This window comes from Peromyscus eremicus, chromosome 1, assembly GCF_949786415.1.
Source record: "Peromyscus eremicus chromosome 1, PerEre_H2_v1, whole genome shotgun sequence".
Taxonomy (NCBI): Eukaryota; Metazoa; Chordata; class Mammalia; order Rodentia; family Cricetidae; genus Peromyscus; species Peromyscus eremicus.
The window spans coordinates 148,995,502-149,018,196 of NC_081416.1; the positions used below are offsets into that span (position 1 = coordinate 148,995,502).

At 48.4% G+C, this 22,695-nt stretch overlaps 1 protein-coding gene across 1 annotated transcript in view; it reads left to right on the forward strand.

Annotated features, from left to right (window-relative positions):
• The window catches only part of Nav2 (neuron navigator 2), a 371,946-nt gene that overhangs the window by 290,050 nt on the left and 59,201 nt on the right, over positions 1-22,695 (forward strand). Inside the window, exons 12-14 of the mRNA XM_059274283.1 lie at positions 9,261-9,399; positions 18,176-18,467; positions 19,713-20,415. Coding sequence (XP_059130266.1) covers positions 9,261-9,399; positions 18,176-18,467; positions 19,713-20,415 — 1,134 coding nt within the window. The remainder of the gene's footprint in view (positions 1-9,260; positions 9,400-18,175; positions 18,468-19,712; positions 20,416-22,695) is intronic.

Sequence of the window (22,695 nt, forward strand, 5' to 3'; positions counted from 1 at the left end):
GCTCTGTAGACCAGGCTGGCCTTGAACTCACAGAGATCCGCCTGCCTCTGCCTCTCGAGTGCTGGGATTAAAGGCGTGCGCCACCACCACTGCCTGGCTCACTTATGTTTTTAATTCAAGTAGCTGTGTCTTCTGTGGTGTGGATGTCTAAGGCGGTCTACTATCCTGACTAGATGGGTCTTAAAGTCTGTCAAGTGAGGGCTGGGGAGATGATGGCTCAGTGGTTAGAGCTGGGAAAGCATTTTGAACACAAGGGTGGAGACCTGAGTTTGAATTCCCAGACCCATATCAAACTGGATACACGGAGGAGTCTGTGATCTCATGGCTCCTAGGACTGTGGTGAGATGGGAGATAGAGACAGGAGACACTCCCAAGCTAGCTTGGTGTAGACACTGGCACTGGAACTACAAAGAGACCTTGTCCCTGGAAGGTGGACACCATGCTGAGTGTGTCCTCTGATCTCTGTTGGCCCTGTAGTCTGCATGCAACCCTCGGGCATGAACACACACACACACACACACACACACACACACACACCATACACATATCGCACTCATAACACCTATAGTGCACACTCATTAATCCGCTTCACAGGTTACCACCCCTTTGACCTTTGACCTGTTTTCTCCAAGCCTGTTTCTTCATCTGAGTGATAACTATTGCTTATATCTATCTCATGGACACTGGGAGAAAATATGTTAAATAATAGCCAGGCACAATACCTAAGAGGCTGTTAATGCTACTTATTGTCTTGACCATAGAAGTATGAGAATTAAAAGAAAGAGTATGTTAGGGATATTAACAGTATTTTTCCACATCAGCTAAAGCAGGGTTTGCTATCATCATCACCTTGGTCCTTTATGAAAGGTCTGCGGGAGTTCTAGAAAGGCTTTTGAAGGATTCCCTAATGGGACCCTGGAGCAGAGAGGGGTTAGAGATGCTCTGAGGCAGCCTGATGGTAGGGAAATAGTTAACATACCTGTTTGGTGGGAAATGCAGGAAGGCAACCTTTCCCCTTTCTTTTCCCGGGGTTTTCTGGTAAGCCTAGAGCTGGGCTTGCTCACTCATCCACACCTAAGGACCTCATTCCAATCAGGCCCTGGGGTTTCAGGGAACAATTGCCTTGAACAATAGCCAGAGAACAAGTTCCACCAGTCTGGGCTTTCTGCAACTGAATGCAGCTGTCTGGCTGCGGCGGGGTGGGGGCGGGGTGGCAGAGTGGGCTCCACTGGGACTCTCGAGCGGCGGAACTGGAAGGGCTGGCAGGTAAGGGCTGCTACACGTGGTGTTGACTCTGGGAGTTTAGTTAACTGCAGTGATGTAGTAAGAGGGCAGAGAGGCCGGGATGGTTCCGAGGACACTAAAGTCTGGGGAGGATCCTGCCTCTCATGGACTGTGTCCTGTGATTTATTTTTACAATGTCATTTAATGCATCTTTTCCTTAAATAAATAGCATTCTCTTTCAAGGAGTCTATTTGAAAAGCTTAATGAATCCTCCTTCCCCCCTTCCTCTCTCCCTTTCTCCCTCCCATCCTCCCTCCCTCCCTGTAGGTCCTTCAGTAATTCCAGAGTCAGGGCATGTAAATCTGGGTGGAACAATCTGAGTGCCTGTCCTTCTAACCTTGCCAGTCTGTTTTGAGTGAGAGGCGAAGTTGTAAATATGTTACCACATTAATTCAAGATCCTTGCTGGTTCTATTGCTTTAAATTCCCCCAACACCCCACCCCTAGCTCAAACTTGCCTTCTCCTGCCCTTGGGGTGATCACTCCCTACAACTCTGGGGCAAAGCCGGAAGTGTGCAGAGCTGAAATAATTTACAACCCTGTTACCTGCAGCTTTCATTCAGACAGCCCACACTTGGGCTGCTGGTAGTGTGCTCAAAGCGGCTGAGTGGCACTTGAATTCCCGACTCAGTGACGTCAGCTGCTGTCAGCTGCTGAAACCAGATCTCTGGGTTCATGGATTTTTCTAGTGAAGTTTGGGGACCCTTCTTTCTTTCACATCTGTATTTCCCCCAGGAGTGGCAGAAGCATATCTGGGCACTGTAAGAATCTTGGTTCTAAGGGAATTGCTGGGCGCTGGCTGCCCTGTGTCTCCTCTCCATGTTCCTCTCTGCTTGCCAGGTAGAGGTTTGGTGGTAAGGATGCCGATTGGCAGGCGGAGGATTTGAACCTCATCAGCTCTGAGGACTTTCTTCCTCATGAGCTGGAATGGGGTTGAATCCCACTTTCTGGGGGGAAGTTCTGGGTCCTAAGCATTTGCAGAAACCGAGAGTGAAAAATATCAGTGGCCCAGTTGATGTCTGGTATGTCTGACAAACACGGTCCTTGGTGACCATAAATACCAGGCAGGAGCGAGCCTACCCTGTTTCTGTGTGGATAGACTGTGGCCTAAATGTGAAGTGGCTGTAAAGATTCTATAGTGGGTTTGTAGCCTTTGAGTGGATGACCACGTGGGGCAGTGGGCAGGGGCGGATGCTGGATGAGAGAGCAACTTAAAAAGAGACACCTGTCATTGGGCTGCAGAGGTGGCTCCCTGGTTGGGGGCACTGGCTGCTCTTCCAGAGATCCTGACTTCAATCCCCAGCACCCACATGGAGGCTTACAAACATATGTAGCTCCAGTTCCAGGAGACACAGTGGGCACCAGACACACAAGTGGTGCACAGACATACTTGCAGGCAAAACCACTCATACACACACACACACACACACACACACACACACACACAATTTTTGTTTAATTAAAAGAAGATACCACTCAGGGCTACCTGACATGGCATACATGCAAAATATTGTACCTATTTCTCTGTGGGCTTAAATAAATCAGTAGGTAAAGCATTTTCCCATCAAGTGTGAGGGGGGGAGTTTGGATTCTCAGTACCCATGTAAATCCCAGGGGGCGGGGCCAGTCCCAGCTGTTGCTAGGCAGAGGCAGGGATCCCCAGAGCAAACTGACTAATCTAGCTCTGAGTTCAAATGAGAGACACTGCCTCAGTATATAAGGTCCAGAGTCATTGAAGAAGACTCTCAACATGACGTAGACCTCTGGCTTCTACAACAGACATGCACACCACACACACTATACATGGAAAACAACACGAAAACAAAACAAAAAAAACCCCAAAAACCTCAGACTAATCTGAGTGGTAAAGTGAGCAAGGAAGAGGCTGGACATTAGGAGAACAGTGGCCTGATTGGCAGTGTTGCTGAGTGGGCAAGGAGGCCCCAGGGGGGACAGCAGTGTACTGATTTGTCTTGGTCTGAAAGGAACCTTCTGGGTTTAGTCCAATCCCTTGCTTATACAGAAGAGGAGCCCAGAGCCTGCAGAAGATGCACCTTATCTGAACTCTCCCAGGACATGGGTCTGGGGACGCAGGAAGAGGCTTGGGCTCTACCCTGTGCATGCTGGTATGAGAGTGCAGGGAGCAAAGAGCCCATGGGCCTGGACTCGGAACAGGCCAGTCTGTGCTGGGCTCGAACTTAGCTGGTGGCTGTAGGAGACCAGAGCCATTTGGAACCAGTGCCACGTCTGCCCTCTGCCATCTCTCTTATTGGCATTAAATTTATATCCCAGGTTGTTCTCACTGGTCCCAAACATTGGGTAAGCAGTCAGTCAGGGAGCACTCAGAATCATGCGTGATCCCCAATCTTCCAGGGTCTGGCAGCTGGAAGGGCTGGCTGATTAGATAGATGAATAAATGAAGGACATTAGCTTAGAGTTCAAAACTGTTCAGTCTAAAGTTCTTAATGAACAAGTGTTTGGTAATCTGGACGTGGTAGTCCATGCCTGTAATCCCAGCACTTGGGAGGCAGAGAGAATCAGGAGTTCAGGGTCCTCCTCAGCTTTTCGGCAGGTTTTAAGCCAGCCTGAGTTACATGAGACCCTGAATTTAAAAAAAAAAAAAAAAGTATATATATGTATTTGTCTTAGGGAATCCCACCCTCTCATTGGGTAAAAGTAGGTGATTATCTTCAAAGCTGATCTCTTGTAATTTGAGGTGTTGGGTGGTTCATGGAGAAGAAAGCACAAGCTTGTACATGGCTGGGAAGTGGGGCTTCTGTGTTGATTGTTCTTGCATATCTCTGGAAGCGTCCTCGCCATTGTTAAGCCAAGAACTGCTCGCATGGCATGTATCTGCGATCTGTATTGAAATTTAAAAAGAGGAGCGCTGCCCAGATGCCTCAGCAGGAAATGATGCTGCCAACCCTGCCTACCTGAGTTCCCTTCTCAGGACCCACATGGTAGAAGAGAACTGACTCCTTCAAGTTACATTCTGACCTCCACGTGTGCACTGTGGCGCCCACACACACAACAATAATAACAACAACAACAATAACAATAATAATACGTGTGATTTTTAAAAAATTAAGAGGAGGAGCTGGAGAGATGGCTTAGCCCTTAAAAGCACTTGCTGCCCTAACAGAGGACCTGAGTCAAGCAACTCACCATTGTGTGTAATGCCAGCTCCAGGGGATGAGAAAAGGGAAGAGGAAGGGGGAGGGGAAGGAGCCCAGGAGCAGGCCAGGTTATGGAAATCCCACCTCCAGGAGGCAGCTGGGAGACTGATTGTGAAAATGCTGCTTTGAAAGCCTTGAAATGCAGAGCAAAGGGGAACACCAGAGAAGCTGCTAAGGAGCCAGAGGGAGCTCATTTGTATAAAAATTATTCGGAAAACAAAACTTCCTGAAACAAACAAACAGCCCCCAAAACAACAACCAAACCCATAGGGTCTCAGGTTGCCTTGGATTGCCTTGAGTTTAGTTTGTGTGGAGTAGTCTTGAACTTCTTTTTTTTATTTGTTTTTTTGGGACAGGGTTTCTCTGTGTAACAGCTCTGGCTGTCCCAGAACTCACTTTGTAGACCAAGTCTTGAACTTCCTGCCTCCATCTCCTCAGCGCTAGGATTATAGGTATGTGCCACCAGGCCCTGTTTATATGACACTGGGGATCAAACCCAGGGCTTTGTGCAAGCCAGATAAGCACTCAGCAACTGAACTGCCATTCATGTTTCCAAATTGGCCTTGACAGAAACGTGTTAACATCAGAAGAAGATCTGTGTGCAGCAAACAGCCTCTTAGAGTTCATGCAGTTTAATACTTGATAAACTTAAGTTTTGATGTTTAAACCTGGATTTCCTTACAAGACTGATATCTAAGTCAAATATTCCTGTGTAAATTCAGATTATTTCAGGGTTAAAGTGATAGCTCAGTGGTCATGGGCACTGGCTGCTGGTGCAGAAGATCCGGGTTTGTGTTCTCAGCACGGGCATACTGACTTATAGCCATGTGTAACTCCAGTTCCAGAGGGTTTGACACCCTCTTCTGGCCTCTCGGTACCAGGCACACAGGTGGCACCTATATGTACTTGTAAGCTAAAGATTCATTCACATAAAATAAAAATAAATTTTAAAAACCTTTTTACAAAGATATAATTTCTACTTGCGGATTGGGACCTTGTTAATTTAGACTTGGCTGATCAAATTTACCTACCCAGTCCTATTTGCAAAGTTAAATTATTAAAACTCTTAGACATTTTAAAATATATTTATAACTTGAATTCACCTGGTTCCAATAAGGCAGATAACACTGGAATAGCGAGGTCTTTCTAAGAATTTAACTCTTGAGAGCAAATAAATTATGTTAACTTCAATTGTTAAGTAAGATATTATCGTCAATGTTTCAATTCTTTTCCTATTTTTACTTTATGTGTATGGGTATTTTGCCTGCATGTATGTAAGTACACCATGCGTGTGCAGTGCCCAGGGAGGCCAGATGCCCCAGATCTGTCCTTACAGACAGTTGTGAGCTACCATATGGGTGCTGGGAACGGAACCCTGATCCTCTGCAAGAGCAGCCAGTGTTCTTAACTGTTGAGCCATCTCTCCAGCCCCTCAATTCTTTTTGTAATCTTACTCTAGTTTTTAAATCTTTCATCTTAATCTCACATCATTTAAAACTGTGAAGCTGGGGCTGGGGAGATTTTCCAGAGGACCCTGGGTATTCATTCCCAGCACCCACCTGGTGGCTCACAACTATCTGTAACTCTAGTTCCAAGGGGAGCCAACGCTCTCTTCTGCCCTTTGTGGGCACCAGGCACACACACACACACACACACACACACACACACACACACACACACACGGTGAAGACTTACATGCAGACTAAACACTGATACACATCAGATAAATAAATAAACAAATATGTATAATGGTTTTTCAAGACAGGATTTCTCTGTGTAATCCTGGCTGTCCTAGAACTTGCTATATAAACCAGGCCGGCCTCAAACTCAGATCTACTTGCCTCTGCCTCCTAAGTGTTAAGATAAAAGGCATGCGCCACCAGCCTGGCATAAATAATCCCATCCCCCCCCCCCCCCCCCCCCCCGTGCCCTGGTTTTCAAGACAAGGTTTCTCTGTGTGGCTGTGGTTATTCTGGAACTTGCTCTGTAGACCAGGTTAGCCTCGAACTCACAGAGACCCGCCTATCTCTGCCTCCTGAGTGCTGGGATTAAAGGTGTGAGCTACTGCCACCCAGCTATAAATACATTTCTTAAAGCTGTGAATCCCAAGGCTGGTTTGTAATGTGCTCAAATGTGCCTGTGTGTTTAAATGATTAGAGATTAGACCAGCTCACAGGGCTTTCTAAACTTCATGTGTTCACACTGTGGCTTACTGTCGTTTCGAAGCTTTAAAAATCACGTTCTCCCAACTCTTGTCATCTCCAGTGGGCTCCTAACTATTAGACAGTTTTTCTTTGTCAGATTTGAGGCTAGAACCCAGGTGTGGTCGAATCCCACTTAAGAATGGCCTTTCTATTCCCAAGTGGAAGTGGATCCCTCTGAATCATTGGCCCCCAGGGTTTCTTACTCAAATCTCATCTCCTTATTCTGTAGTAAATATACAACTTTTGGATTTTCGTATTGTTTTGTTGTTCAAGACAGGATTTCTTTATAGCCCTGGTTATTCTGGGACTCGATCTGTAGAACAGGCTGGCCTCAAACTCCAGAGATCCACCTGTCTCTGGGATTAAAGGCATGTGCTGCTGCCACCACCACCCAGTTACAACTTCTGGATTTCTTTCAAGTCCTAACGTTAATCGCTTCTCATAACTTGTTTCAGTATTGATTGCCCAATTTGAGTTCGACTCCGCCTCCCTGTCCAGGTTTCCCTGTACCGATTTCCTCACTGCTTGACTGCCTCCACTGATGTCCTTCCTGCTTAGCTGACATGTTGCTTTCCACATTCCTCATGTCTGACTCTCAGTTACATGTCTGGAGTCACTTACAAATTACAGTTCCCTGATAGCTGGTTAGTGAGCATGTTTACCAAATAACAAGCCTACGCACTCGCTTTGGGCAGGAGCAGGGAGCGTGGTCCTCACACTGCCCTGGCTATTTCTGACTCCAGGTCAGTCAGGTGCACCAGCCATACCAAAGAACCATCCATCCCTCCCACCCTTAGCATCCATGGAGCCCTTGCTCTTAGTCTCTATCCCCTCTACTATGCACATCAACTTCACGGTTCTACATTCTGTGCAGTGTTCCAGGCTGACTTGGGAAAGCCCGATGGGCATGCTGAGCAACTGGACCGAAGCCCCTTCCTCTTCCCTGGTCAGCAGACCTGCTCGGCATGTAGCGGCAGATGCCTTGCAAGCTAGTGTAACGAACTACAGCTTCTTTTGAGGTGTGTGTGTGTGTGTGTGTGTGTGTGTGTGTGTGTGTGTGTGTGCTCATGGCTTTTTAAAATTTCAGCCACCCAATACTTTGAAGGCTTCCTGACGCCCCTCTTCAAGGTCTTTAGCAACAGTCACCATGGAAAGCCACATGGGGCAGTAATCTGATTAAGTCATTGCCTGAGTATGGGTCTTCTCCTTCCTGCTTTGTGTGACCTTGAAGCAGGTTCTTGACCTCCTGGGAACATGGACCATGTCATATTTGGTGTGTGTAGAGGATGTCATGGGAAGCTGTGTGTTGTCACAGTGATGTCCAAATGACTGGATTCTGACCCAGGATCCTGATCTCTCGAGCTGACCTTGTACACGGTACCCCACTTTTCTAAGCCTCAGTTTCTCTAGCTGTACAATGGAGAAATAATAATACCGTTGTCACCAGCTCAAACAGAACAGTGTCACACTGACATTGGCATCTTACTTTATGGAATTCACCCATGTTTCAATTCAGCAAGTACTCATTGAGCACTTGGCTGTACATCTACCATCCCACAAACAAATAAGAAAAATTATCATATTGGTGTAATAGAACATGATGACTTGATAGGTAATGGGATGGCCTTTCTAAAGAGGTGACAGTTCCACCGAGACCTAGAAGATAAGGAGCCAATGAAAGCCTTGTGAAGGAAAACAGTCCTGGCTTAGAAAGGACAGAAGTCCATGTGGTCAGAGCCAAGTGTACAATGAAGACAGGGCTGCAAGATGGGATTGGAGAGGGACACCAGCCACACCTGGGGGAGGGGAGAAGAGGAGTGACAGCTGGAGGAGACATTAAGGAAGAGAGAACCAGACCCAATGACGTGCAGAAGGTCACTCGGGCTGCCATGGGAGGGTGAGTTAAGAGGAAGCCATGGAGTGCAAGCAGAGCCCAAGGGGACATGCTGCACAGAGCTGCACATGGACGGATGTATTTTGTAAAAGGCAGTGGTAAGGTCAGGGGCTGGGTTAAATATGATGGTGTTGGGAGGTGGGAGACAGTGACTAGGAACCAAGGATGGAGGATCATTGCCGGGTGAATGGTCTTGAGCAGGAAGGGGTTGACCTTTCCCTATCAGAAGTTTGGGAGGGAAGAGCCATGCTCTGTATGTACCCTGGGGCATTGTGAAGGCAGAGCTACTGATAGGATGGGCTGGTCTCTGGTGATACTTTCATTCTCCCTCCTCGGACATTTGTTCTAGGGAGGTGTCTAGGAACTCACACAGCAGCTCTCCCGCTCTGCTCCCCTTCCTCCAGCAAGGGACAGCATTGACTCTTCCTCCCCCGCCAGTCTTGCCCTGCCCCTGGCCCTGGGGAGGAGTGTTTACCTTCAGCAGAGTTCCTAGAGTGAAGGGGAAGATGGAGGGGACATCACCAAGGTCTGCAGCCTCTGGAGAAATGGGACCAGCCCTTTCACTCAGGTTCTCTTGTAGCTGAGTCCCCATCTGAGCAGGAGGCCCCTGGGAGACACTCGGTCACAGGCTGGACCTTTTCTAGACCAGGCTGCTCTAAAAGGTTGGGAAGCTCTGTTGCTCAGGATGTCTTTGTCTTGCCAGCTGGGATGACAGCAGCTCGGTCAGCAGCGGCATCAGCGACACCATAGACAACCTCAGCACCGATGACATCAATACCAGCTCATCCATCAGCTCCTACGCCAACACGCCTGCCTCCTCCCGGAGAAACCTGGATGTGCAGGTAAGGAGCAGCATAGGTCTTCCCAGGCTCCTCCACTGTCCCTGCTAGCCCCGGCTTGTGGTGATCGGAATTCCCAGGCTAATGAGAGGAGGATCAGCCTCTGGCATCTAGTCTCTGTCTCCTCTCTACAGGAAATGGAGGCCAGGTAGTGGGTGATAAAGATGGCAAAGCAGCCTTGCACCCTCATTGTTGTGGTGGGAGTGTTTGATCCTCCCCTTAAAATCCCACCCTTTGGTGCCGCCCTTTGTCCTGACGGAAACCCCCCCCATGAGGTGTGTACCCCTCAACCTCTCTCTCTCTTTCCTTCTCCTCTCTCTCTTTCCCTTCTCTCCCTCTTTCCTATCTTCTCTCTGTCTCTCTAGTATAATAAACCATTTCCACGCAGATGTAGCGTCTAGCTTGTGAATGTGTACCCACCGCCATGCCCGCATGGAGTAGGTCACCCTTCAGCCTGCCACTGCATCTGCCCAACATGCCAGCATGGCTCCCTGCACGAGTGGGATACCCTGGCCTGGCCAGCTCGGGGTTTCCCATGCATGCATAATTCATAACAGTGAAGAGACCCTGTTCCCTCCCTGGACCTCAGTTTCAGTCTGTTTTTAAACAAACAGCAGAGAATGGAGAGAGAATTCAGTTGATAAAATGCAAGCCTGAGGACCTGAGATCAATACCCAGAAACCACATTTAAAAAACAAAAAATCTGGGTGTGGTGGTGGACATCTGAACTCCCAATGCTGCAGAGGCAAGGACAGGTGGATCCCCGGGGCTCATTGACCACACAGCCTAACCTCCATAGCAAGCTCCCGATTATGAGAGAACCTATTTCAAAAAAATGGCAGGCAACACTTGAGGAATGGGTACTTAAGGGTGTCCTCTGGCCTTCACATGTGTATTCACACATGTTCACACATACCCATGCACCTTGCATAAGTGTACACACACTCTTAAATTTTCAGATAGTAAGCAAAGGGCTGTTGGTTCCCCTGGAGTGGATCCTCTCTGCCACATGAGCCATTGCTATCTGTGAGCACTGGTCTGATCTCTAGGGAGTAAAACAAAGGTTCAGAACTTTATATTGGGAAGTCAGTATGTCCCAGCCTGAGGTTGGGAACTGTCAGGGCCATCTGTGGGTCACATCCCCTGCTATTGTGTATCTATTGTGTATTGCTCCGCCTACACTAATCACTCTTATTACAAATAGCATCCCATTTTTTTTTTTTTTTTGAGACAGGTTCTCCTGATCCCCACTCCACATCCCAAGTCCTTGGCTAATAGGGGTGACTCACATCTTCCTTTATGCAGCACTGGGGATCTGAACTTAGGGCTGTGAGATTGCTAGAGACTGTTCTACTCACTGAGCTACATCCTTAGTCCCTTTTCTTTTTTTCCTTTTTTATTGTTGTTTGTTTAGGGGTTTGGTTTGTTTTTTGTTCATTTGTTTGTTTGTTTTTGAGAGAGTTGTTTTGTTTTGTTTTGTTTGTTTGTTTGTTTTGTTTTTAGACACAGGGTTTGTCTGTGTAGTTTTGGTGCCTGTCCTGGATCTCACTCTGTAGACCAGGCTGGCCTCAAACTCACAGAGATCGCCTGGCTCTGCCTCCCAAGTGCTGGGATTAAAGGCAAGTACCACCACCACCTGGCTTGTTTTTGAGAGTTTTAATGTGACCCAGGTTGTCCTAGAATCCTCCTGCCTCTGCCTCAGAAGTAGGGATCCCATGTTTGCACCACTATACCTGGTTTTAATTTTTTTTTAATTGTACTGTTGCACATGAAAACATGTACCTAGATCCTGAAGGCGAGAAGCTGTTTCTCTGCAGGAGCAAGCTCCTTGATACAGGTCACCTGTGCACAGTGTGTCACAGTAGCCGCCAGCCAGTTCCTCTACTCTAGGATTTGACATTTCTAACACAGACAGCTCCATTTTTGTGGACTCAACTTTTGGCGCTCACTGTTTTCCTCAGTGGTGGGATCTCACTCTTCTATTTTACTGGAGGCGAAGTATGGTATCATCCTCATGGCTTGTCTCCAGCACAAGCTGTGGCACTTTTGGGTTTATCATTTGGGGGCTGATATTTTGGGTGAGCTACTGAAAAAGTCTGGGAATACCACCCCCTAACCACCAGCATGTCCCTGTCCCTCTCCCCCTCCTACCCTCCCATGCCTCCTCCTCCTCAGTTGCTTTTTACTCTGTACAGGTAGGGGCCATGTTGGAAGCCTCTGTGTCAAAGGTGCCTCTTCTTTGAGGGCAGGTAGGGGTAAAGAAAAGCTGTGTTAGCAATGTGGGGATTGTTTCTACCCTATAGAAATGTAGCTGCACACTACCTGGGGAAGTGTTTTGGCATTGTTTTTGGGGTCACCTGTTACTTCTTGCGCTCTTATTTTAGCCAGAAATTGCAGTAGGCGTGTGTGTGTGTGTGTGTGTGTGTGTGTGTGTGTGTGTGTGTATGTGTTGTTGTTGTTGTTGTTGTTACCCAGACAACAAGAAGGGGCACCAAAATACTTTATGTCCTGACCCAAGTGGTAGTTGTGTGAGTATGCTGATTTTCTGGAATTTTTCAAGCAATGCACTTAAGAGTCTATGCTTTATCATATGAACATCACACTTACAAGGGCTAGAGAAATAGCTCAGTTGCTAAAAGCATGTGTGGCTCTTGCAGAGGACCCGAGATCAGCTCCTAGCACCGCGGTAGGAGGCTCATACTGCCTGCGACTCTAACTGCAGGAGATCCCATGCCTTCTTCTAGACTCTGTAGGCACAAGCACATGTATGCTCACATACACACACACACACACACACACACACACACACACACACACACACACACTAGTGAGTGAGATAGTGAGTTTCAGGTCAGCCTGGGCTATGTGATATATGAAACATTGTCTCAAAATTACACACACGCACACACACACACACACACACACTCACACACACACACACTCCTAACATTTGTATTACACCTAAATAAATAATCGTATTTTAAAAACGAACTCTAAGCCGTACTCCCTGAGAATGATCACCCACTGGTGATCAGACACAAGTTAGTGCCACTCAGCCAGCCTCGGTCCCTGCTGGATACTATGTATCAGTATCACTTTTTCTCTTTGTTCCTGATGTTCACTCTGTATTCATGATGACAACAGCCACCAAGCTTCCAGACTGCCCTTAGATACCAAGGTGAGGAGTGGAGGAGGGTCGCCACCTGGAGGGTAGGCCGGCCATAGGAAGTACACAAATCCATGTGGTACCCCTGCAGATGATGGGGGCAGCCCCTTGTGGGTGATCAGGGCGATCAGGGACACCAAATTGGAAATCCCTCCTGTCTGCCTCCTTCCCACAGCAGAAGTTAGTCTGCAGACCCCGTTGATACCAAATGAGATGGCTTCCGCACACATGCATTTGAACTTGGTGCGGGCAAACGCCTTGCCTCTTTGACCAGCACTTTGCTTTCTTCTTACGGATGTCACAGGGTGACGTTTCAAGGCTACTACACAGAGGTCTTAAGATCAGAAGTAATTTTTAAGGGATATGAGGGTTCACTATTAACTGAGTCTGCTATTGCTCCCTTACAAACCTACCCAAATTTAAAATATTAAAATGAGAGCCGGAGTAGGTCCGGGTGGCAGAAATGCTGGCTACAGCATTGGCTACCAACATGCCTATTGTCACGGTGCTTTTAAATGGACTTTTCGTGACATTCCCTTTGTTCCTGTCCAGGGAGCATCTCAAAATATTTGACTTCACATTCTGGCAGCCTTGCGCCTCCTCCCCCACAGGCTGTCAGGAATGCTAAGGGCCATTACCCCTCTTTGAGTGGATTGAGTCTGGAAGATGTGCCTGCACCCTCCCACTCCTTGGTACGCTCTTCGGGGATCTTGTCACACAATGCTTTACCCTGGGCGAGTGAGCTGCACAGCCCGCCAGGCAAGACACATGAGGCAAGAGAGGACTTGGTATTCCCACAAGAAGCACAGCCTGCGTGGCCTCCCATCTGAGAAGGGAATTTCTTTTCTTGAAAATGCGAGAAGCTACCCCGTGTGCTGATGGAAAGAGGAGGAGGCAGATGGAGAAGGTGTGATCAATGGATCACTGGGAGTGAAGCTTCCCTGAGGGGACTGTTTCCACTGAGACACTGAAGAGCTTTGAAGGTGCCCCACAAGGCCTTCATGGCCTGTTTAGGGGTACCCCGAGCCCCTGTGCTTATGGCTCAGTGTGAGAGACCAAGTCCTCTGAGTCAGACCTGAGCCCCTCCGCATGACCACCTCTAGGAGAGCTGGTGAGTCCAAGTGCCAACTGTGGCATCAGAGAGGAGGGTGACATTGAAGTCCACTGCTCTGGGGTTGAGTTTTTCACTCTGTGACATCCTGGGATGATCCAGTCAGACTGACTCCTAAAGCCTCTGCCTTCTCGTCCACAAAATAATGGCCAGCAGACCTGCGCCCTGGGGTATGTCAGCAGCATACCAGCTCTGAACATGCTTCTCCCAGAGTGTGAGCCGGTGAGCTGCTCAGAGGCCCCTCTTTTCTCTCTGCGCCTTGCCTGCCTTTCTCTGTCTCCCTGTTGCATCTGTGATGGTAATTCAAAGGGCAGCGTGCTGTGGTGTATTTGGCCTGTAGCTTCAAAGCAATCTGCCTTCCTTTCTGCAGCATCGTGTTCCTTGGGCACCGTGGTGGTGCACAGGGTTTTAGCAAACACACATCTGCCTGTCATGCATTCTTTATACAGTCAGTCCTTGAGTGCTCAGAGTCTTCCAGAATTTGTGGAAGGCACTAATCCAGGTGCTGGGGTGGTGAGCTGCCTATGCCAAGATTTTCTTTCATTTTCAATGCCTAAAGTTCCCCCCCCCCCCCGCTTCTTTTTTTTGGTTTTGTTGTTGTTGTTTTTAAACGAAATTCACAGTGGGCAAAAAATACAATTCTCTGTCAGTCTACTTATTTATTCATTTATTTATTTATTTTACCTCTAAAGGCAACAAAATTATGAGTAATGTGGCCAGAGTTGCTGTCCTGTGTGTCCTAGTGTCCTCTGGACGCCAGGCTATCAGGATGGCGGGTTCACCAGTCTACCTTCCGGGGAGCCACTGCTTCTGACTTTGTGCTAGTTACTTGTCTTCAAACCTGTGCTTTCATGGAAGGTGTGCACAATGTGATTGACAACCCAGTCTCAAAGGATGAGCTGAAAGTATCTGAGGGTCATAGTGTCTGGGGACACAAGGAGCAGGTGATGCTGCTGTAATTCTTTATATTTGGGGGGCTCCAACTTAAAGCCCCCCTTAGCATCTTAGCCTGCAGGGGATTCAGTATCTAGAGGCTCAGGCAGCTAAAACTCTGTTTTAGGTCTGCAGGACATGGAGGAGATAAATGCTAAAGACACAGCGGGGCGCTGGGATTCTCAGAGCTGGAGAGTTTGGTGAGGAGAGCCACTGTTTATGAAATTCTTCCACGCTTAGCTCTTAAGTTCACCGTCAGCTCTCTGTTTGGGGCTCTGTTTAATCCCATCTGACACCCAGTGTAACAGTCTTAGAGATGGGAAGGAACCCGAGGTCTCACACAGCGGTGAATGACAGCAGCCAGTGCTGGAACTCACGCCCACTGGGCTCTAGAGCCGCTGCCTGTCCCCTTTGGGGCCAGACTTCCCCCTCCCTAGTCAACACTGGCCTCCACTCTAAGGTCCCTCCTGGCTTATCTTCCCTCTTCCCGCTTGCCTGTTGATGACCAAGGAGACATCCAAAGCTTCAAAAGGAGGTGGGGCCACCAGTGTGCTGACCTGCTGGCCTTCCTATTGCAAGCTCTGGGAACCAAGAAACAGACTCCTTCCATTTCCACTTCCAAGAGATACCACCAATGGTTACACATGGCTCCAGAAGGATTTGCTAAGCATGTGTGACTGCAAACCTGTCAAGATGTCCCAGACAAACACCCAGCTATGCAGAAGGAGGTTGGAAGAGCTCTCACCCTGCACCAAGTTAGGGGAGGTGTGATAATTGGAGGACTGTTCTACCAGAGAAAAGAAGGTCCCAGGCTGGGGACATGTGCACTCTCTGTTATTGATGAAATTGGAGTCTGTCCTAGGGTTTGGCACAGGGGCCAGGCTGCCCTAGGCCTGGGCTTGAGACAGCCAGACTGTCTGTAGAAGGGGGATCTGCTAGGTGTGGGTGTTTTTAGTAGGCACCCCGAGGGATGCAGAAGGTTCCATCTCGGGTTATAGTCAAGGACTGCACTGTACTACAGTGGTTAAATGATGAGCTTGGCAATTGGACAAGTGGAATTCCCACAATGCTTTCCTCCTTGTGTGAGCTTGAGCAAGTTTCTTTTCCACTCAGTGTCTCAGTATTCTGTTATTTTCTCATGGGTTTTTGCTGAGAAATATAATGAATTGTATTCTCTCTGTATGTCTGTCTCTTTCTGTCTCTGTCTCTGTCTGTCTGTCTCTCCCTGTCTCTCTGTCTCTCTCTCTTTCTCCCCGCCCCCCACGAGGGTCTCATGGAGCTCAGGCTGGCCTCAAACTCCCTAGTCAAGGATGACTTAGAATTTCTGGCCCTTCTGTCTCCATGTCCAGAATGCTGAGATTACAGCATGCCACCTCGCTGGGTCTCTGTGCTGTTAGGGACTGGGGGAACCCAGGCATCATGCATGCTAAGCAAGCACTCAGTTGGCTGAGCGATGCCCCCAGCCTCATGCATGTATTTCCTAAATAATTAGAAAATACATTTTTATTGTAGCCAGACATGGTGAGTACATGTTTATAATTCTCACACTTGGGAGGCAGAGGCAGGTGAATCTCTTTGAGTTTAAGAGAAGCCTGTTCTTCATGGAGAGGCTAACCAGGGCTACATAGTGAGACTCTGCCTCAAAAAAAAAAAATTATTATTTCTCTCTGTACGTACATATACCATGACGAGTGCGTGGATCTCAGAGGACAGCTTTGTGGAGTTGTTGTCTTCCACCCTTACATGGGTTCCAGGAGTTGAACTCAGTACCTTTACCTTCCCAACCGTCTCACAGGCCCCTGGCCCACGTATTTTTAAAAGCATATTAACTTGTGCCCAGAGTGCTGTAGTGTCTAGTAAGCTTTAGGTCTTAGTGTCACTGTTATTAACTGCATTACAATGTGATTGTGTGAAAGAGGTTTACGGACATGGAAAAACAAATGTCACAGTGGTCAAGTCTGTAAAAGGTGCTACAGCCTCAGGATGTCTTAGAATATATCCATCTGTGTTAGGGTGTGCTCACATGCAAGCTCCATGAGGCAAAGGCTTTGAATATTCTCTGAAGTATTGTCAGTACAGATAGTTTCCCTGGCTCATGGTGGCCATCACATCTCACAGTCGTTCATGTATTTACATCTGTGTATTCCATCGCTGCTTCTTTTGATGACCGTCAATTCCACGAAGGATGGGGACTGATCTGACGTTTTCTAAGATACCACCTCACATGTAGCCAACAGTGAGCATTAAGTTCACTTTAGTTCAGTGAGTGCAGAAGGATCTGGAAGGAAACAGGCTGGGGTCACTGAGTTTGTGCTCATCTTTCAAATGATGTCATCATTTTTAAGATTACGGTAATATTGCATGCCTTCGGACTGGCTTTAACCAACCTGTGCCTGGATTGTCTTTTCGGGTGTACCATAGCCTCAAGTGTGTAGCAGCTATGCGTTCGTTTGTTCCCAAACCTTGATTGAGCTTCCCCTCTGCCCCTCACAAGGCTGAGTATATCTTAGTTGTCCCTTCTCACGACCCATCTCTGATACTTGGTATATGGCTGAGGCTCCGTGTGTGTGTGTGTGTGTGTGTGTGTGTGTGTGTGTGTGTGTGCAGTGAGTGGGTGGCAGTCACAGGGGAGCAGGGGGCAGGTGGGGAGAGAGAGGAGGTTGAACTTCCTCTTCCAGTCTACACTGAGCTTTCATCCTATTAGCCCTCTATAGGAAGGGCATTTGGCCTTCTATTGCACAGCGTGCCTCAGGCCAGGTCTTGCCCAGTTCACAGTCATTTCCCACCTTGCCTGCACGGCTCCCTCTAGCAGCTTATATAGGGGGCTTGTTTCTCAAAGTGGTCAGCCCGAAAGCATTGCTGACTTCCCCTTTCCTATGTGTACAAACTTCTCCCTTCCAATACCCTCCCCCCAGCCTGAGGCCCCGGAGGCCCCAGAGGCCCCAGAGCATTCCAGCTCCCTTTGTGTCCTTCAGCCTTGCAGTTCATTAACGACACACTCCTATCTCTCCCTGGGCTTCATGGCCAGCAGGACAGGCTCTTCCAAAGAAAGTTGCCTAATTATCTTACTTGTCTGAGGACTGCCGCATCGAGGGGATCCAAAGCTCAGAGACAAAGCTGGGCGGGAGAGGGCACCGTGGCTATTGCCAGCTGAGAGCTTCACAGATCAGATCAGTGGAGTTCACATGCTTGCCGTTCCCTCTCGGGTGTTAGACTGTCTGCCGAACTAGATGCAGAGATCTCCCAGCTAGAGGATTGACGGGGAGATGTGGAACAAAGGGACATGCCGGTGCCGGTGAGGATTCAGAGTCAGGGCTGGTGGACCCTTTCCCATCACCTCCTCTCCGCTCTGCCCACTCTTCTTCTGGGGCCCTTGGCCTGCTCTGCCCTGGCCCCTTCACTCTTTTCTTTCTCTATCAGTTGTTCCTTGAAAAAAAAAATAAAACTAGAAGATGCTGTGACTTTCTCACAAAGTCAGCAGATGTCTGAGGTTTTGAAAGTCCTTAGGTAGTCCCTGTATTGGCATGGCTGCATGGGTGAGCTCTAATTCAGTGAGTGTCTGTCCACAGACTGACGCTGAGAAGCACTCCCAGGTGGAGAGGAATTCCCTGTGGTCCGGCGAGGATATCAAGAAGTCAGATGGAGGCTCCGACAGCGGTGTAAAGATGGAGCCGGGCTCCAAGTGGAGGCGGAACCCTTCAGACATGTCAGATGAGTCGGACAAGAGTGTGTCTGGCAAGAAGAATCCCGTCATCTCGCAGACAGGCTCGTGGCGGCGAGGCATGACAGCAGAAGTGGGTGTCACCATGCCGAGGACAAAGCCATCAGCTCCGACAGGCACACTGAAGACACCGGGGACTGGTGAGTGGGAGGCCGAAATCATGGTGACTTCAGTGGGGACATTACAAGTGGCTTCTTCAGATTGCTGCGTTGCTCACAGCCAGACCATCTTTATGGTGTGTGTGAATGCTCCTAAGCATGTGTGTGTGGTATTATGCACACAAATAATGTGTGTATGCCAGTACATGTATGAGTATGCATAAGGACACCAGAGGATAACCTCAGGTACATTCCTCTACACCATCATCTGCTCTTTTCACCCTTTTGTCTGTCTGTCTATCTATCTATCTATCTATCTATCTATCTATCTATCTATCTATCTATCTATTCATTTACCTATTATTTTTGTTTGTTTGTTTGTTTGTTTGTTTGAGATAGGGTCCCACTGTCTAGCTCTGGCTGTCCTAGAACTCACTCTGTAGATGAGACTGGTCTCAAAATCACAAAGATCTTCCTGCTTCTTCCTCCCAAGTGCTGGGATTAAAGGTGTGCACCATTATGTCCAGCTCCACTTTTTTTTTTTTTTTTTTTTTTTTTTTTGAGTTTCTCACTGGCCAGGAGATCACCAAGTAGTCTAGGCTAGCTGGTGAGCTATCTCCACCTCTCATCTCCCCCTCCCCAGCACTAGGATTATCAGCATACCCTACCACAACTGCAAGCACTTTGCTGACTGAGCCAGCTCTCCCAGCCCCCACAACAGCTTCCTTGAAGGTTTCCTTCCCTCACTCTTTCTGAGGAGGAATGTGTATGTGAGTCCGACTGTGGTTCCATGCGGGTTGTTTTCACTGTGTACCAGTTGGCTCAATATTTGGCTTCACCACTCACCAGCCAGTTAACACACTAGTCCTGGCTCCTCAAGGCCATGTTGGGATATTGTACGCTGTCCCCTGGAAATGTCAGGGTCAGTGTCATGGACATGAGGCAAGAGGGCGAGGTATGGCACAGTCTCTTGTACCTGTGGATCTACCAACAGCTTCCTGGCTTTGCTCTGTTCTAGGTCAGCATAGACTGCTTGGAAAAGAGTAAAATTAGTGACCCCTCCTAAAAAGCTCTCAGTGACAGCAGCAGACGAGATTATCACTGTGCAAAGCTCGCTCTCTCTCTCTCTCTCTCTCTCTCTCTCTCTCTCTCTCTCCTGACCTCCTCGGGGTACTATTCTCCTTTAGGAAGCAGGGTGATCAAAGTCTTTAGATGCTAATGTGCATCCTAAGCACATTAGCCAGCAGAGTCAGGTTCTTGATCTGACCTCACTGGTTTCTCCCTTAGGGAAAACAGATGATGCCAAGGTGTCTGAGAAGGGAAGGCTGTCCCCCAAAGCCTCCCAGGTCAAGCGCTCCCCATCGGATGCTGGCCGCAGCAGTGGGGATGAATCCAAGAAAACCCTCCCCAGCAGCTCTAGGACACCCACTGCCAATGCCAACAGCTTTGGATTCAAGAAACAGAGCGGCTCTGCCGCTGGGCTGGCCATGATCACAGCCAGCGGGGCCACCATCACCAGCAGGTCTGCCACACTGGGTAAAATCCCCAAGTCATCCGCCCTTGTCGGTCGGTCCACTGGTCGGAAGACAAGCATGGATGGAGCCCCAAACCAGGATGATGGGTACCTGTCTCTCAGCTCTCGGACGAACTTACAGTACCGGAGCCTGCCTAGGCCCAGCAAGTCCAACAGCCGGAACGGGGCAGGCAATAGATGCAGCACCAGCAGCATCGACTCGAACATGAGCAGCAAGTCAGCAGGCCTGCCAGTGCCCAAGCTGAGGGAGCCCTCCAAAACATCCCTGGGCAGTTCTCTGCCAGGGCTCGTCAACCAGACAGACAAGGAGAAAGGCATCTCTTCGGACAATGAGAGCGTGGCTTCCTGTAACTCCGTGAAAGCCAACCCAGCCACCCAGCCAGTGTGCAGCTCAGCTCAGGCCACTCTGCAGCCAGGGACCAAGTATTCAGATGTGGCCTCTCCCACACTCCGCAGGTAAGCAAGTAGAAATGCATGGAGCCACGCGGGGCCAGAGCATGTAGCCTGGCGCCCTGGGCTAATAGACTCCGACTTTGACGTAAAGCAACCTGTGGCACTTCAGTTCTTGGTAAGGCTGCATTCAAAGCCAGCTCTCACCTGCAGGTCTGTAGTCTGTGCATTATTCTTCCCATGCTGGGAGGGAGACAGAAAGTTCTAAAATCATGCTTCCTGAGTACAGACTCAGACTCTATTTTAATTAGCTCCCCGGTTGCTTTTCTGAACCCTGCCTCAATTCCCTCGTCTGTTCATTGGAGCTGCTGGGCCTTTCCTCAGCATTCCTGCTAAAGTTCATCGTGTGGCTGTGCTTGGCTATGGAAGGCACCCAGTGAAAGTTAGCAACAGTAAGGGTGAGTTCCCGGCATACTTTCAGACCCAGATTTTAGCTCACAGGGATGCAGGTGTATTGTTTTCTTATCTCAATACCATGTCTTTTTATAACACATGGACAGTATTTGAAATGTTAGCTTTTTAAAATACTGTTACATACGTAAGTGTGTATAGCGTATTTCACATGTGAGTGGTCACGTGCACATGCGCCCAAACACATGGAGGCCTGAAGTTGAAGTCGGTGTCTTCTTTGATCGCTGTCTACTTTAATTACTGAGGTAGAGTCTCTTGCTGAACCCAGAGTTGGGCTAGTCTGGGGATTGATTGCAGGTGGATACCACACACCTGCCCATCCTTCACATGAATTCTGAGCATCTGAACTCTGGTCCTCCTGCCTGGCTGGAAGGGGTTTATCCAGTGAACCATCTCTTTAGCCCCACTCTTTCTTTTCCTTTTATGTAAACCTCTAAAAACAGAATAATTTCTAACAGAGGGGAATTGACATCCCTTTGAAAGGCATGTCTTCCCCACATCTCTGCACTTGGTGGAAATTCTTATTGTGGGAAGGATGTCCTTTAACAGTCCTTTTAAAGCATTCCCTGGACCCTTTTCTTTTTCTTTTTCTTTTTCTTTTTCTTTTTCTTTTTTTTTGAGACAGGGCCTTTTTACATAGTCCTGGCTGTCCTGGAACTCACCAGGCTGGCCTTGAACTCACAGAGCTCTACCTGCCTCTGCCGCTCAGTGCTGGAATTAAAGGCGTGTGCCACCACGCTCGGCCACTGGCTTATTTTTGAATGGCAATTGCATAGTTCTCACATTGCCTTTTGGGCCATGACCAGCCCCAGGATGGAAAGTTGAAGGGTGTAAAAATAGAAATGAGCCCCCAAACCCATATTTGAGGCTGAGCAGGGATGTCTGAAGACCCCAGAAGGAGTATCCCACATGAAGGTGGAAGGAATCCATGTGGTGTGCCCTGTCTAGACTTGATTATTAAGATGCCAGTAATCATTAATTTTTAAGGGTAGCATCCTGTGGGCTGTGCTTTGCTGTTTTAATGCACTACCACATAAATGAAATATTTCTCTGCCATTTGCCTCTAGTAGAAGAATAAAATATGGTCTTAAAGTCTTCCCTTTGGAGGCTACAACGGCATTTGGCTGGGCCCTCAAGCTAGTGTACAGGAATCCTTAAAAGCACATGGCTCCTCACGCACACCCTTGCTTGGGTAATCTCGCTTTTCCTAAATCGTCCTGGTGGTCTAGCTGTGCATTTACTTGTGTGGCAAGGAGAAGACCCCCATGGAGTGAGATGGATAAGTCCCTTCAAGATTTCAAGCATTCATACAGCTGGCCGAGTGAATTTGTGTATGGGATGGGAAGCCAGGCAAAAGTGGTTCTCATCTTTGCTTTCTAACAATGAAAAGTGGCCATCAGATCAGTTGCCCCCTAATCGGGAGGTCCCATTGCTAAGAGTATGTAAGCATCCTGATGCCCAGATTCCAGAGTAGGGTAGTGCATTCCCTGATCCTGCCGTTAGATATTGTAGTGAGGGTTATACATCTGCTCGTGCCATACAGATACTGAGATTGGAGGGACTGTTTCCAGGTGATCAAGGTCAAACTCAAATCACTCCAGGCAGTGGGGCAAAAAGCAGTCTGCCTGTCACAACATGTAGTGTTCTTGCCGGTTTTCAGGGCCACTTACCCCCTTCACTACTTTTGGAGGGTGGGGTAAGGCCCTTGCATTCTAGAGCATGGTCCACCCTCTGGCTTAGAGCTGGTGTCACCAGTGAGCTGTCTGCCCTTGGAAGAGAAGGCCTCTGTGTACTCATGACACATTTGCAGAAGTGACCAGAGGCGGCATGGCATGGCATTTCTGTGTGTCTGTTTCAGAGACATGGTTTGTACCC